General features: G+C 45.2%; 1 protein-coding gene across 2 annotated transcripts in view; it reads right to left on the bottom strand.

Annotated features, from left to right (window-relative positions):
• Positions 1–407: 407 nt before the first annotated feature.
• Plpp4 (phospholipid phosphatase 4) overlaps positions 408–14,008 on the bottom strand; it is a 168,049-nt gene continuing 154,448 nt past the window's right edge. For both annotated transcript variants that reach the window (XM_045132805.1, XM_004659291.2), the window contains one exon: positions 408–971. In XM_045132805.1, coding sequence (XP_044988740.1) covers positions 772–971 — 200 coding nt within the window. In that variant the 3' untranslated portion in view covers positions 408–771. The remainder of the gene's footprint in view (positions 972–14,008) is intronic.

A 14,008-nucleotide genomic window follows, 5' to 3' on the forward strand; every position in this document is an offset into this window, starting at 1 on the left:
GTGATCAAGATATATACATGCAAAAAACTGTCAAGAGATGTTAATAAAAACAAAACCAATAAGTGGACAAGAAAAACAGAAAATTAAACAAATATAAAACAACTCAAAGCAAAGTGGCTTCCCTGGTGTTTTCCAGATGTGAGGGCTCATCTGCCTCCGGATTTCATGGTTTTTAGTGGAGCTCTGAACCTGGGGTTACTCATCTCAAATCCTTCTAAGTCAGTGGCCCCCAAAGCCCTGGGAAATCCTAAGCCCACTTCAGAGATATGCTAGGAGGAGATGGCTACAGATGCGAGCTTTGCGTCCAAGCCCGGGATGTCCTGTGGATGGGGCTGGTGTTGGGCCTGGCTGTGAAACCCACCAGAGCACCGAGCGACCCCTGCCCCAACGATGGCTGACACCAGGCCTTCCAGTGGGAGGTTTTATTATGTTTTACAGCCACGAAAACAGAGACGGGTGAGTAATACAGCAGAGCCTGCAGATGGAGGAGTCATTGGCTGAGCAAGTTCCCCCCACCCCACCCTGCAGCCTCCTCCTTCCTGCGTGCCTCAGTCGCTCAGACATGGTTCCAGGTGTCCTAGCCTGGCAAATTCAAAAGTGTCGAAGAGACATTGAGAGAGGCAAGAACGCCATCAACAAAACGGAAGCAGAAGAGAAGCTTGGGGGAAACAACGGATGAAGAACACACGACAGAAACTCTTTTCCACTGTGTTATGACATCAGGGTGGAAGAACGTGCCGGGGCCCAGCGTCCATTCTCCTGGGACTCCCGTCATACGGGGCCCTCGGTAATCCCCTCCAGAGGCAGGCTGGGGGCACTGTCGGCCGTGGGCATCTCTTCCTTCTTCAGCGAGCTGGGGACTCGGAGGCTGACATACGGTTTGTGACATGCCATGTTGGCCAGAGGCGGGTAGTGCTGTCTGTAGCAGATGTAGGCGAAAATGAGGCCGATGATGCCACCCACGAAAGAATCTAGGCAGGAAAGATAAAGCAGAAAATGGTTACCCTTCCTCCATGCAGCCAGCTCCGATTTTCCAGAAAGCCCCTAAGACCAAAAGAAAGGCACCGTGGCGGAAGCACCAGTCCTGGTGGACTCTTTAAGATGTCACCGTTGCCGGCGCTTCAGTGTTAAGAAAATGTGTGCTGGACTCTGCTCTCCCTTTGTTTGCTGGCATGTGTAGGTGTGTGTGTGGCATGTAGGCATGCATGTGCATGCATGTTCACCTGTGTGGGAATGCTTGTGTGTGCCTGTGTGCATACATGTGTGTTGAAGGCCAAAGTTGATGTTGATGTCTTTTTTTATTATTATTATTGGTCTCGACTTGACTTAATGAGGTTGGGTCTGTCACTTGAACCCATACCATAGCTGACTGAATGAGCTAGTACAGCTAGCCAGCATCCCTGAGGAGTCCTCTGTCTTGATCTTCTGGGCACAGCCAGCCACCCGGCATTTATTTCGGTGCTGGGGACCCACAGGCTGGTCCTCACACTTACATGGTCAGCTCTTTATCCCTGAGCCATCCCCACTCCTTCTTTGTTTCCTTCATTCCCACCTGAGCATTGAGTGAGCTCAGATTTGTTTCTGCTAACAGTTCCAGTGTCTGGAAGAAGAATCCAGCTGTCTCTCTAGCGCTGTGCCGCTCTCATGGGCTGAAATTTCTTTTTTCCTGATAAAGTCTTGAAGGAATCCTGTGGTCCTGCTGTCAAGCCACAAAAATCCCAGTGGGAACACCTCGCAGGAAGTGGTTTCTCTGGCACTCGGCATCTGCCCTCACCCCAGCCAACAGAGGAAGTGCTGGCCAAGCAGAGGCACCTGGGACGTGGTCAGGGACTGGGCATCTGCTCTCGGCCCAACCCTAGAATCTCCATGCCAAGGAACCTTCATGCTAAGACACTGTAGCCCCTGCCAGGGGAGGTCACTTCATCTCTCTTGAAGCCTGGAGGCCGTCATCTCTCAGACGGACAGGACATCTCAGTATTTATCTCACTGGCTATGAAGACACCACTGCTGAACAAAATGTCACAGTGCATAGACTGGAGAGATGGCTAAGTGGTTAAGGCTTTTTCTTGAAAAGCCAAAGGAACCTGGTTGGATTCTCCAGGACCCACAGGGGGGTGAATTCAACTGGAGTTTGTTTGCAGTGGCTGGAGGCCCTGGCATGGCCATTCTCTCTCTTTCTTTCTCTCTTTCTCTATCCCTCTTTCTCTTCTTCAAATAAATAAATAAAATATATTTTATAAAAAGAAAGTCACAGTGCATGTCAAAACAGGACCTAAGCAGCCATTCTTCTATTGTTCCTCTCACATCCTGCACTGCTGGAGGCTGCCTGATCCTTCCACAGGCATTTTCTCATGTGGCAACTCAGCCATCCAGAATTCCAACTCTTGAGCATGGCTGTATTTCCATAGCATCTTAAATAAACTCATAAAACATTTGTCATCCAAACACCTGAAAAGCAGTTTGCACTAAGAATTCTTGACTAGGGCCACAGGGCATAGTTAACATAACTAAATGAAGTGGCCGCTCCAATCAAGAATCTCTTCATGCAACCCACGCACAACCGCCCATAAAATATGCTAAAGCTGTTTCTAGTTCAAGGTCTTCGAGTTGCACTATACAGTGGTGTGCTATTTTGTCCAACCCCAGCAAACAGACCCATGAGGTGTTATTTTTATTAGAATCTAAAATGTGCTGCAACATCTGCATTTGAGCCACTGACTATCAAACGGAGCCGGGAGCGCTCTCTGCAGCTGAGGGCTCTCGGCCTCTCTGCAGTTCAGCATTTTGTTTAGGTGGATCATTGAGCAAAGACATCCAGGCACTCCAGGTATGTTTTCCAGGTTGATGGATGCAGCAGCGTGTGAGGAAGTGGCCCGAGGTTGATCTGATGGAACAAGTGACAAGAGGTATCCCAAGACCCTGGAGGGACGGCATCACCAAGGGCAGTGCAAGGTCTTATCTGAGCCACTGGGGCTATACGACTAAGACGGTGAACAAGATCCAAACAGAAAAGGACTCACTTTCTGTGCCGGTCACTCTCTCATTGCTGGAACAAAAATCCCTGACCAGAAACCGCTTAAGGAAGGAAAGAGATTATTTCAGCATACAGTTCCAGAGGGCAGAGTCCATCATGGTGGGGAAAGCACCGCATGTAAAACAAACAAGCAAACAAACAAAAAAGCTCGCATCGCATCATCACAGCAGCAGGTAGGAAGAAGTGAGTGCTGTTGCCCAGCGGGCTTCTTCCTTTTTACACCGTTCAGGACTCCCAGTCCGGGGGATGGCAATGCCCAGCTTAAGGTGGGTTTTCCCAATCAAATTAATCTAATCTTGAAAATTCCTAACAGATATGCCAAGAGATTTGTGTACCTGTGATCTCAAGTCTTGTCAAGTTGCCAAGGAGAGACTAGCCTCCACATTCCATGAAGAAGTGAGTCCCAAAGAGCTTCCAGTGGGTGACAGCAAGCTCAGTGACAGAAAAGCAAGCCAGGGCCACAGAGAGCTCCATTCAGGAAAACAGCGGCTTAGGAATGACTTCCCCGCACTAGGGTGGTGTGGCCCTGAAGAGGTGAGCAGATCTCAGTGCCCCTCACATACCAAGTACTACTGTCTCCTGACTCAGCTCCGGTGCCATTCCTTCAACACACACATGCATTACATGTGTATTAAGCATCAGATGTGAGAGTCAGACCAGGGGCACGAGACTGAATACTGCATATGAATCCCTGCCACTCCAGAGCTTACGGTCCTAAGGGGCGAGATGGACATGACGTGTAGTGACTGAGCAGCGAGCTGCAGCTGGGATACGCATCATGGATGAAAAGTGTGGAGGCAAGCTCAGAGAAGAATGTAGAGGTGGCTCAGCCGCGTAGATTCTGCCAAGTCTGAGACTCACAGACCAAGCCCTGAAAGAAAAGGATGCACCCGCCAAGGGAAGTAGAGGGAAGGACCATGCCTGTCGCTTTCCAGGCAGAAGGAAGAGAATATGTAAAGGTGTGCCAAGAAAGGATTTGAGAAACTAAAGAAAGCTCATCTTTTTTTTTTTTTTTTTTTTTGGTGTTTTGAGGTAGGGTCTCACTCTGGTCCAGGCTGACCTGGAATTCACCATGGAGTCTCAGGGTGGCCTCAAACTCACGGTGATCTTCCTACCTCTGCCTCCCAAGTGCTGGGATTAAAGGCATGCGCCACCACGCCTGGCTAGGAAGCTCACCTTTTAACAAAGGACTTTTAGGACTATAGGAAATTAGATGACCCATCATCTGGTGTGAAACGGAGACCATTTCCTGCACGTGTTCATGGCTCTCCTGAGCCTGCAGCACGGACCACGCTTCACCACCCCCTCTGGCCACTCACCTGTGCACCATGTAGTCTCACAAGTACCATTCCTTTGATCCCACCGCCAAGTCTGTCTTCCTGCTAAATGATGTTTCCTAGAACCAAGCCCAGATTGTCTTCTGTTCATTTACATTTACCCATAGCTCAGTAGCTTCTATTCTGTAATGTGAGAATTAAAAAAAAAAATTGCACTGTATACTTCAAAAAAGATAATTTTATGGTGGTAGATTGTATGTTAATGAAGCTGTCTTTATAAGAAGCAGATGGAGAAAACCCACACCAGCTGGACTCCAACGGTCGTAGAAAAAGTGACTTTGAATCAGGTAACGCACGAATCAAATCTTTGCCTGTCTGGTGGCTACCAAGTCATCTCTTGTCATGAGGTCCAGGGGCAGGAAAGGACCTCACAAGGTCCAACATAGCAAAGTGCCCAGCTATGCTTACCTGCTCTGGCAAAAATAAGTACAAGGGCTTCTACAGATGTGCTGATAGGTCCTTGGGAAGAGCTGTCACCATGGCAACATCTGCCATCACTGCTCTGGCTTTACTTGGGACCCTGTTTGCATTGGGGCTTCATGACCCAAGACACCAGGACAAAATTCAGCTGTGGAAAACTCAGCAACTTCATGTGATTTTTCTTTGGTTGTTCTTTTCATTCTTCCCAGTGATTCCCTGGCTAGTGAAGTTTCCTTTGCTTGTAACGAGGCCTCTTTAAAAGATCTTTCCTAGCACAGTAAAAGAACAAGCTACCTAGAACCCTGGGGGCTGGAGGACCAGCAGCCATGGCTGTGTTGATGGTGCCCACAGACATAAAAAGGCAAGACAGACTGAAGGAATATTTAATGTGTATGCTTCTAAAATTTACTCTCAAAGAGAATGAAGGTGCAGAAAAAAGTGGCTTATTATATTAAAATCAGTTATTTGAGGTCAGAACGAATAAAATAGGGCATCAGGCATCACCTTCGATGTCCCTGAAATGTCCCCTTCCTGTTCCTGACTAGCCAAGCTGAGGGAGCAATGGAGGCCAGCCAGGCAATGTTCAGACACGTTACAAGGACGCTTGCCGCTGAGCAACCAGGCATTCTCTGCAAAAGAACCAGCTCCCAGCGCGTGCAGGAAGTCAGTGACTCCTTGGAACGACGTCATGCGACATAAAGCAAGCTAAGTTAATGATGTCACTGTTTCTGAAGTTTAACTTACAAACTCCTCTCCCCACAGTGAGCAGATCAGTGAAAGGGAGGAGGGAGTACTGGTGAGAAGACTTGCAAGTGCTCTTGATGTCGTCTGCTGGGCCGAACAGCAAGTTTTCCTTCACTGCTCTGCATTCTCTCTTTGTCAACCTCGCCCAGGGAACCTCGGTCTCACGTTCTCTCTGGGGAACCCTTTGAATGCCAGGCACCTTAGTGCACTTCGCTAATACCACTAGGCTGAGTATGTTACCACTGCAGAGTGAGACTAGCAAGAAAGGAACGTGATGGGGAAGCTGTGTAGGAATTCTAGTATTCAGAAGGTTGAGGCAATACGATTTTGAGTTCAAGGCCAAGTATTGAGACCTTGTCTCAAAAAAGAAAAAGAAAAAGAAAACCAAAAGAGGATGGTTCAGTTAAAAATCACTCATTCAGCACATGTTGTCATGAGTTGACTTGAGTTCTTTCAAAAGTAACTCAGTGAGACCCCACTAGGAAAGAGGGTCTTTATAGAAGCAACCAAATTAAAATGAAGCCACTAGGTTGGATGCTAACCTAATCGGATTGGTGTCCTTATAAAGAGGGGGCAGATAGACAAGGCTGGCACAGGCAGGGGGAAGAGGATGTGAAGAGACCCCAGGAGAGTGCCACGGAGGACGAAGGCTAAGCTTGACCTACGCTGCAACGAGAAACTAGAAGGTGGGAGGGGCCAGGACAGGCTCTTTTGTGGGTTTCGCAGGGAGGCTTGTCCTGCTGGTACTGTGACTCCAGACTTGCAGCCTCCATAAATACACTGGGGGAAAATACAGCTCTGTCATTCTATGCATCCATTTTTTTTTTTTTTTTTTGCCACTTTGTTATAGTGACCCAGGAAAGCAAAGAAGCACAGTCCATGTGCCATGCTAACATGAGACAGAGCCACATCCCTGCTGGTGTGGAGGGGTCAGCAAGTGCATGAATTACTTTTCTCTCAGCTGTGACCAAACACCTGATAAGCATCAGCTTAAGGGAGGAGGAGTTTATCTTTAGCTGACAGTTTGAGGGGACATAGCCATGACTCATGAGAGTCACAGCAGCAGGAGCAGGAGGTGGCCGGTCACACTGCGTCCACAGTAAGAAGCAAAGAGAATGGACAGGAAATGGGGCCAGTGTATAAAACTGGAAGACTCCCTCCCAGTGAGTCTCCACCTCCTAAACGTTCCACAACCCTCCCCAAAAGTGCTACCATCGAGTGAATTTGTTGTTGTTGTTCTGTCCAAGACTGCCAGGGTTCTGACAGGGGGAAAAAGGGATATCTTTCCAGAGGCTTTTTGCAAGTCACTCAATTTAAACAATCGTAGGATTGCTTCTGAAAGTCCAAAGATATACTGAACAATAAGAGTCCTTCATCTATGAGCTGTGTGTATGGTTAAAAGGAGAGAGAGAGAGAGACAGGGCTGGAGAGATGGCTTAGCGTTTAAGGCATTTGCCTGAGAAACCTAAGTACCCATGTTCAATCTCTCTCCAGATCCCACGAAAAGCCAGATGCGCAAAGGTGAGGCAAGCACAAGGTCGCACATGCCCACTAGGTGGCACAAGCATATGGAGTTCTATTGCAGTGGCTGAGGCCCTGGTGCACCAATTTTCTCTCTCTCTCTCTCTGGGTCTCATTCTATCTAAAAAAAAAAATAAATAAAATTTAAAAGGCGGGAGGGAGGGAGAGAGAGAGAGATAGAGAAGGGTGGGGAAGAGAAGAGGAAGACAAGGAGAACGCCAGAGAGGCTGGGTAGGCAGAATGCCACCAGGCTCTCGTGAGCTGCTCTCTACAGGGCACAGCCTCTGCTTGGCTACCTTGAGGCTAAAACTCTCAGTGGCATGTGCAACAGGTCACCACACTGTTCAGCTCCTATGTCATCTCCTTTGCAGCCACTGAGGTCTGGCGACTGTATAGGAGTTCACTCCAAGGACCCCTCACAGCACCGTCAAGGCATAGTGTAAAGGTTCAAGGCAGCCATCTTGAAAGCTGCCCAGCCAGTGAGCAGTGACTATGAATGCCATGGGCACTTCCAACCCAGCCTGGGAGAAAAGGAATGAAGGACGCTTTCCTTCCTTGAGACTCACTTTGCTGAATCACATCCAGAGGCAGATGTTCTTTCTGATAACAAAATACCACCCCCACACCCCCAGGGACTGCGTTAAATGACCTATGACTTGAGAAACCAGTGCTGGTTCAAAGATCAACTCCACCCTGACGCCTTGCTGCAGACAGTCTAGATCCAGATGCAGGGGTAGAAGGATGTGTGCTCATCACTACGTCCAGGGAAGGAACAAGGGTTTATGCCACAGCTCTTCTGTAGCAGTCAGGTTTGCATTGCTGGCAGGAAAACACCCAACCAAAAGCCGCTTGTTCAGGGAAAATAGGTTTATTTTTAGCTTACATATTCAAGGGGAAGCTCCATAATGGCAGGGGAAAATGATGGTGCAAGACGAGGGTGGACATCACCTCCTGGCCAACATCAGATGGAAAATAACAACAAGAGAATGTGCCCAACATGGGCAAGGGGACACTGGCTGTAACACCCATAAGGCCACCCCAACAACACACTACCTCCGGAAGCCATTAATTCCATCAGCTGAGAACCAAGCATTCAGAACACCTAAGTTTATGGGGGACACCTGAATCAAACCACCACAAGGCATCCAAATCCAGAAACCATAAATACACAATTACAAGAAAAGGCAAGACTTCCCATTAAGATGGCGGCGTAGGTACCACGCCAAAGCCGCCTAGGGGGGCAAAAGACCAAAAAACTCAGCAAAACACACGCTTTTACTAAAAAGTGAGGTGTATAGGGAATTGAAATGGCAGCGGAGAAGTAGGAGAGATCCAGAGCATCCAGAGCCTGCACAGGCCAGCAAAAGCAGCCCTGGCAGGTCCACCAACCATGGCGGCTGTGGTGAACCAGAAAGCCGCCAGGCTCGGCTCGAGCCGCAGGAAAAGCCAGGTGCGGGATTTTCCCCTCACACCGCGCTCTCCGCAACTCGGGAAACATGAGGGGAGAGCGGCAGCGAGCAACGGAGGAGCAGACCGTGAGGCAGAAGAACACGTGGAACAATGAGAGAACCAGAGCAGCTGCGGATCCCTCCCCTCCCCCACCATCTGAGCCCAGCTCCAGTGAACAGAGCATCGATACCGGGACCCAGTTGGGAAATGGTGTTTCAAGCAAATGGGCCTAGAAAACAAGCAGGGGTTGCTATCCTAATATCTGACATGGTAGACTTCAGTCCAACGTTAGTCAAGAAAGATAAGGAAGGTCACTTTATATTGATTAAGGGCACACTCCAACAGAAGGACATTACAATCCTAAACATATATGCACCTAACATGGGGGCTCCCAAATTCATCAAACAAACACTATTAGAACTAAGGTCATAGATAACACCAAACACAGTGGTGGTGGGTGACTTTAACACCCCACTCTCATCAATTGACAGGTAATCCTAGGAAAAAATAAACAGAGGCATCTGGACTAAATGAGGTCATAGAAGGAATGGACCTAACAGATATATACAGGACATTTCATCCAAAGGCTGCAGAATATACATTCTTTTCAGCAGCACATGGAACATTCTCTAAAATGGACCATATATTAGGACACAAGGCAAATCTTAACAAATTCAGGAAAATTGAAATAATTCCTTTCATTCTATCTGACCACAATGGAATTAAACTACAAATCAATAGCAAGAAAGGCTATAGCTCATACACAAAATCATGGAAACTATACAATACACTACTAAATGATGAATGGGTCAATGAAGAAATCAAGAAGGAAATAAAAAAAATTATAGAGTCAAATGATAATGAAAACACAACATACCAAAATCTCTGGGACACAATGAAGGCAGTTCTAAGAGGTAAATTGATAGCTTTAAGTGCCTATATTAAGAAACTAGAAAGGTCGCAAGTAAACGACCTAATGCTTCACCTTAAAGCCTTGGAAAAAGAAGAACAAGGCAAACCAAAACTCAGTAGACGGGAAGACATAATAAAGATTAGGGCAGAAATTAATGAAATAGAAACAAAAAAAAATACAAAAAATTAATGAAACAAAGAGTTGGTTCTTTGAAAGAATGAACGAGATTGATAAACCCTTAGCAAATCTGACCAAAAGAAAGAGAGAAGAGAGACAAATTAATAAAATTAGAGATGAAAAAGGTAACAAACATCACAACAGATTTCAGAAAAATTCAAAAAATCATAGGGACATACTATAAAAGCATATACTCCACAAAGTATGAAAATCTGAAAGAAATGGATGATTTCCTTGATTTATATGACCGAACTAAATTAAATCAAGATGAGATTAATCACTTAAATAGACCTATAACAAGCATGGCAATCCAAACAGTTATCAATAATCTCCCAACTAAAAAAAGCCCAGGCCCAGATGGATTCACTGCTGAATTTTATCAGACCTTCAAGAAGAGCTAACACCATTGCTTCTTAAGCTTTACCAGGAAATAGAAAAAGATGGAATTCCACCAAACTCCTTCTATGAAGCCAGCATCACCTTGATACCCAAACCAGGCAAAGATAGAACAAAAAAAGAAAATTATAGACCAATCTCCCTCATGAACATAGATGTAAAAATTCTCAACAAAGTATTGGCAAACAGAATACAAGAATATATCAGAAAGATCATCCACCCTGACCAAGTAGGCTTTATCCCAGAGATGCAGGGATGGTTCAATATACAAAAATCTATAAATGTAATACATTATATAAATGGGTTGAAGCACAAAAATCACATGATCATCTCATTAAACACAGAGAAAGCGTTCAACAAAATCCAACATCCCTTCATCATAAAAGTCTTACAGAGACTGGGAATATAAGCAACATATCTCAATATAAAAGCTATTGATGACGAGCCTACAGCCAACATATTACTAAATGGGGAAAAACTGGAAGCTTTTCCACTAAAATCAGGAACAAGACAAGGGTGTCCACTGTCCCCACTTTTATTTAATATAGTTCTGGAAGTCTTAGCCATAGCAATAAGGCAAGAGTCACAAATGAAAGGGATACAAATTGGAAAGGAAGAGATCAAGTTATCATTATTTGCAGATGACATAATTCTATACATAAAGGACCCTAAAGACTCTACTAGCAAACTGTTAGAGCTGATCAAAACCTACAGCCATGTAGCAGGATACAAAATAAATACACAGAAATCAGTAGCCTTCATATATGCTAACAACAAACACACAGAGGATGAAATCAGAGAATCATTCCCATTCACAATTGCATCAAAAAAAAAAAAAAGGACCTTGGAATAAACCTAACCAAGGAAGTAAAGAATCTCTACAATGAGAACTTTAAAACACTCAAGCGAGAAATTGCAGAAGACACTAGAAAGTGGAGAAACATCCCTTGTTCCTGGATTGGAAGAATCAGTATTTTGAAAATGGCAATCTTACCAAAAGCAATCTACACATTTAATGCAATCCCTATCAAAATTCCAAAGACATTCCTCATGGAAGTAGAAAAAACAATCCAAAAATTCATTTGGAATCACAAAAATCCTCAAATATCTAAAATAATACTGAGCAACAAAAATAAGGCTGGTGGTATCACCATACCTGATTTTAACCTATACCGCAGAGCCATAGTAACAAAAACAGCATGGTACTGGCACAAAAACAGACATGTAGATCAATGGAACAGAATAGAGGACCCAGATGTAAGTCCAGGTAGCTATAGCCACCTGATATTCGATAAAAATGCCATAAATACTCATTGGAGAAAAGACAGCCTCTTCAGCAAATGGTGATGGGAAAACTGGATATATATCTGTAGAAGGATGAAAATAGATTCTTCTCTCTCTCCATGCACAAGAATTAAGTCCAAATGGATTAAAGACCTTAACATGAGACCTGAAACTCTGAAACGCTAGAGGAAAAAGTAGGGGAAACCCTTCAACATATTGGTCTTGGCAAAGACTTTCTGAATACAACCCCAATTGATCAGGCAATAAAACCACAGATTAATCACTGGGACCTCATGAAATTACAAAGATTTTGCACTGCAGAGGACACTGAGTAAGGCAAAAAGGCAACCTACAGAATGGGAAAAAATCATTGCCAGCTATACATCTTATAGAGGATTAATATCTTGGATATACAAAGAACTCAAAAAGTTAAATAATAAGGAGTCAAATAAGCCAATCAAAAATGGGCAATGGAGCTAAATGGAGCATTCTCAAAGGAAGAAATACGAATGGCATATAAGCATCTAAAAAAATGTTCTACATCACTAGTCATCAGGGAAATGCAGATTAAAACTACATTGAGATTCCATCTCACTCCTGTCAGATTGGCCACCATCATGAAAACAAATGATCATAAATTCTGGCAGGGATGTGGAAAAAGAGGAACCCTTCTCCACTGCTGGTGGGAATGCCATCTGGTCCAGCCATTGTGGAAATCAGTGTGTAGGTTCCTAAAACAGCTAGAGATTGATCTACCATATGACCCAGCTATAGCACTCCTAGGCATATATCCTAAGGACTCATCTCATTTCCTTAGAAGCACATGCTCAACCATGTTTATTGTTGCTCAATTTATAATAGCTGGGAAATGGAACCAGCCTAGATGTCCTTCAACTGATGAGTGGATAATGAAGATGTGGCACATTTATACAATGGAGTTCTACTCAGCGGTAAAGAAAAATGGATGGACCTGGAAAGGATTATACTAAGTGAGGTAACCCAGGCCCAGAAAGCCAAGCGCCACATGTTCTCCCTCATATGTGGATCCTAGCTACAGATGATTGGGCTTCTGTGTGAGAAGGAAAATACTTAGTAGCAGAGGCCAGTAAGTTAAAAAGGAGATATAAACGGAAGAGAAAGGAAGGGAAGAGAGTACTTAATATTTTGGTATTGTATATATGTAAGTAGAATGATTGAGATGGGGAGGTAATATGATGGAGAATGGAATTTCAAAGGGGAAAGTGTGGTGGGGGGAGGGTATTACCATGGGATATTTTTTATAATCATGGAAAATGTTAATAAAAATTGTGAAACGATTAAAAAAAATAAAAAAATTAAAATTAAACAAAATGAAATTGGAGCTAGGCATGGTGGCTCATACCTTTAATCCCAGCACCTGGGAGGCAGAGGTGATGGGAGTTTGAGGCCTGCTGGGACTGCAGAGTGAGTTCAAGGTCAGCCTAGGCTAGAGTGAGACACTGCCTTGAAAAAATATCTGGGGCTGTGCAGATGGCTCAGTGGTTAAAGGTGATTGCTTGCAAAGTGTATTGGTCTGGATTTAATTCCCCAGCCACCCACAGAAAGCTATACAGCCATTTGTTTTCAGCTGTAATAGACTCTGCCACCCCTCTCCCACTGGAGCAAATACAAATAAATTTTTAAAAATTAAAAAAGAAAAGAAAAGGCAGAAGCTGGTCTGATAACACGCTCTGCTCTTTCTCCGCACTGACTTTTTTTTGTTAGTTGGGAATTCCATGAGTCTAGAGCTCACGCGCTTGGTGTTCACGGCTGACCACAAGGACAGCCCCACCACAGGCCCAGAGCTCTGCACCAGCAGGGTCAGTGGATCTCGCCAGCTTCCAGATGAGCTGGAAGCTAGCACAACCCAACGATGTAGGGAGCGTCAGCCCTGTGTTTAGTATTGATCCAGCTCCTTCTCTTTCTGGGGAGGGTCCACCCACTGTTCCGTAGGCCCTCTCCCATGCCCACGCTCCTCTATGCCTCTCACTTTTTAACAGGACAGCAGACCTGTGTGTTGAGATCAGAGATGCAGAAATAGAAAACAGCCATTATCGCCATCAGTACAAGCCACCTGAGATCATGGGCTACTTATTAGCTATGGCTATAGAATGGGATAATCAGATATCGGTCCATAGTTGCTTAGATCACGTTGAGATGGAATCACAGAACCTCAGACTACAAAACCAGAGTTGGTCACAAGAGAGACTTGGGTTTTGCTGATGTCTTTGGGGAGCCACACGGATTTTCATCTTGCTGGACGGCCCCTCCCACAGTTCCTGAATAGTTCCATTCACCAAAGGAAAACAAGTGATTTGTTTTGACCAAGCATCCTGCCTCAAACATCCACCTAAAAGCAGTCAAAGTCTTCACTGTTATGCCTTTGCTATGCTAGCAAACTTGGGGTCCCTGGATTTCCCCCTAAATACCTGTATTGGATGAATATAGTTTCCCATTCCAAGAACAGTGTGGCTTCTGACCAGCAAGGGAAATAAACGGAGATAAGGTGCGACAGGGATCAGGGCCTCTGGCCTTTGAAACGGCGGCATTTGGGGCTGGACAATCTTCACTGGAGGAGAGACTGACTTGGGCATTGTGGGGCGTTTGGTACTGTACCCGACGCTCTAGCCCTCTGCTCATCAGATGGCAGTAGCACTACCCTCAAAGTTTTACAACCCAAAAGATGTCTGTAATTTTGCCCTCAGAAATACAGTC

This window comes from Jaculus jaculus, chromosome 1, assembly GCF_020740685.1.
Source record: "Jaculus jaculus isolate mJacJac1 chromosome 1, mJacJac1.mat.Y.cur, whole genome shotgun sequence".
Lineage (NCBI taxonomy): Eukaryota > Metazoa > Chordata > Mammalia > Rodentia > Dipodidae > Jaculus > Jaculus jaculus.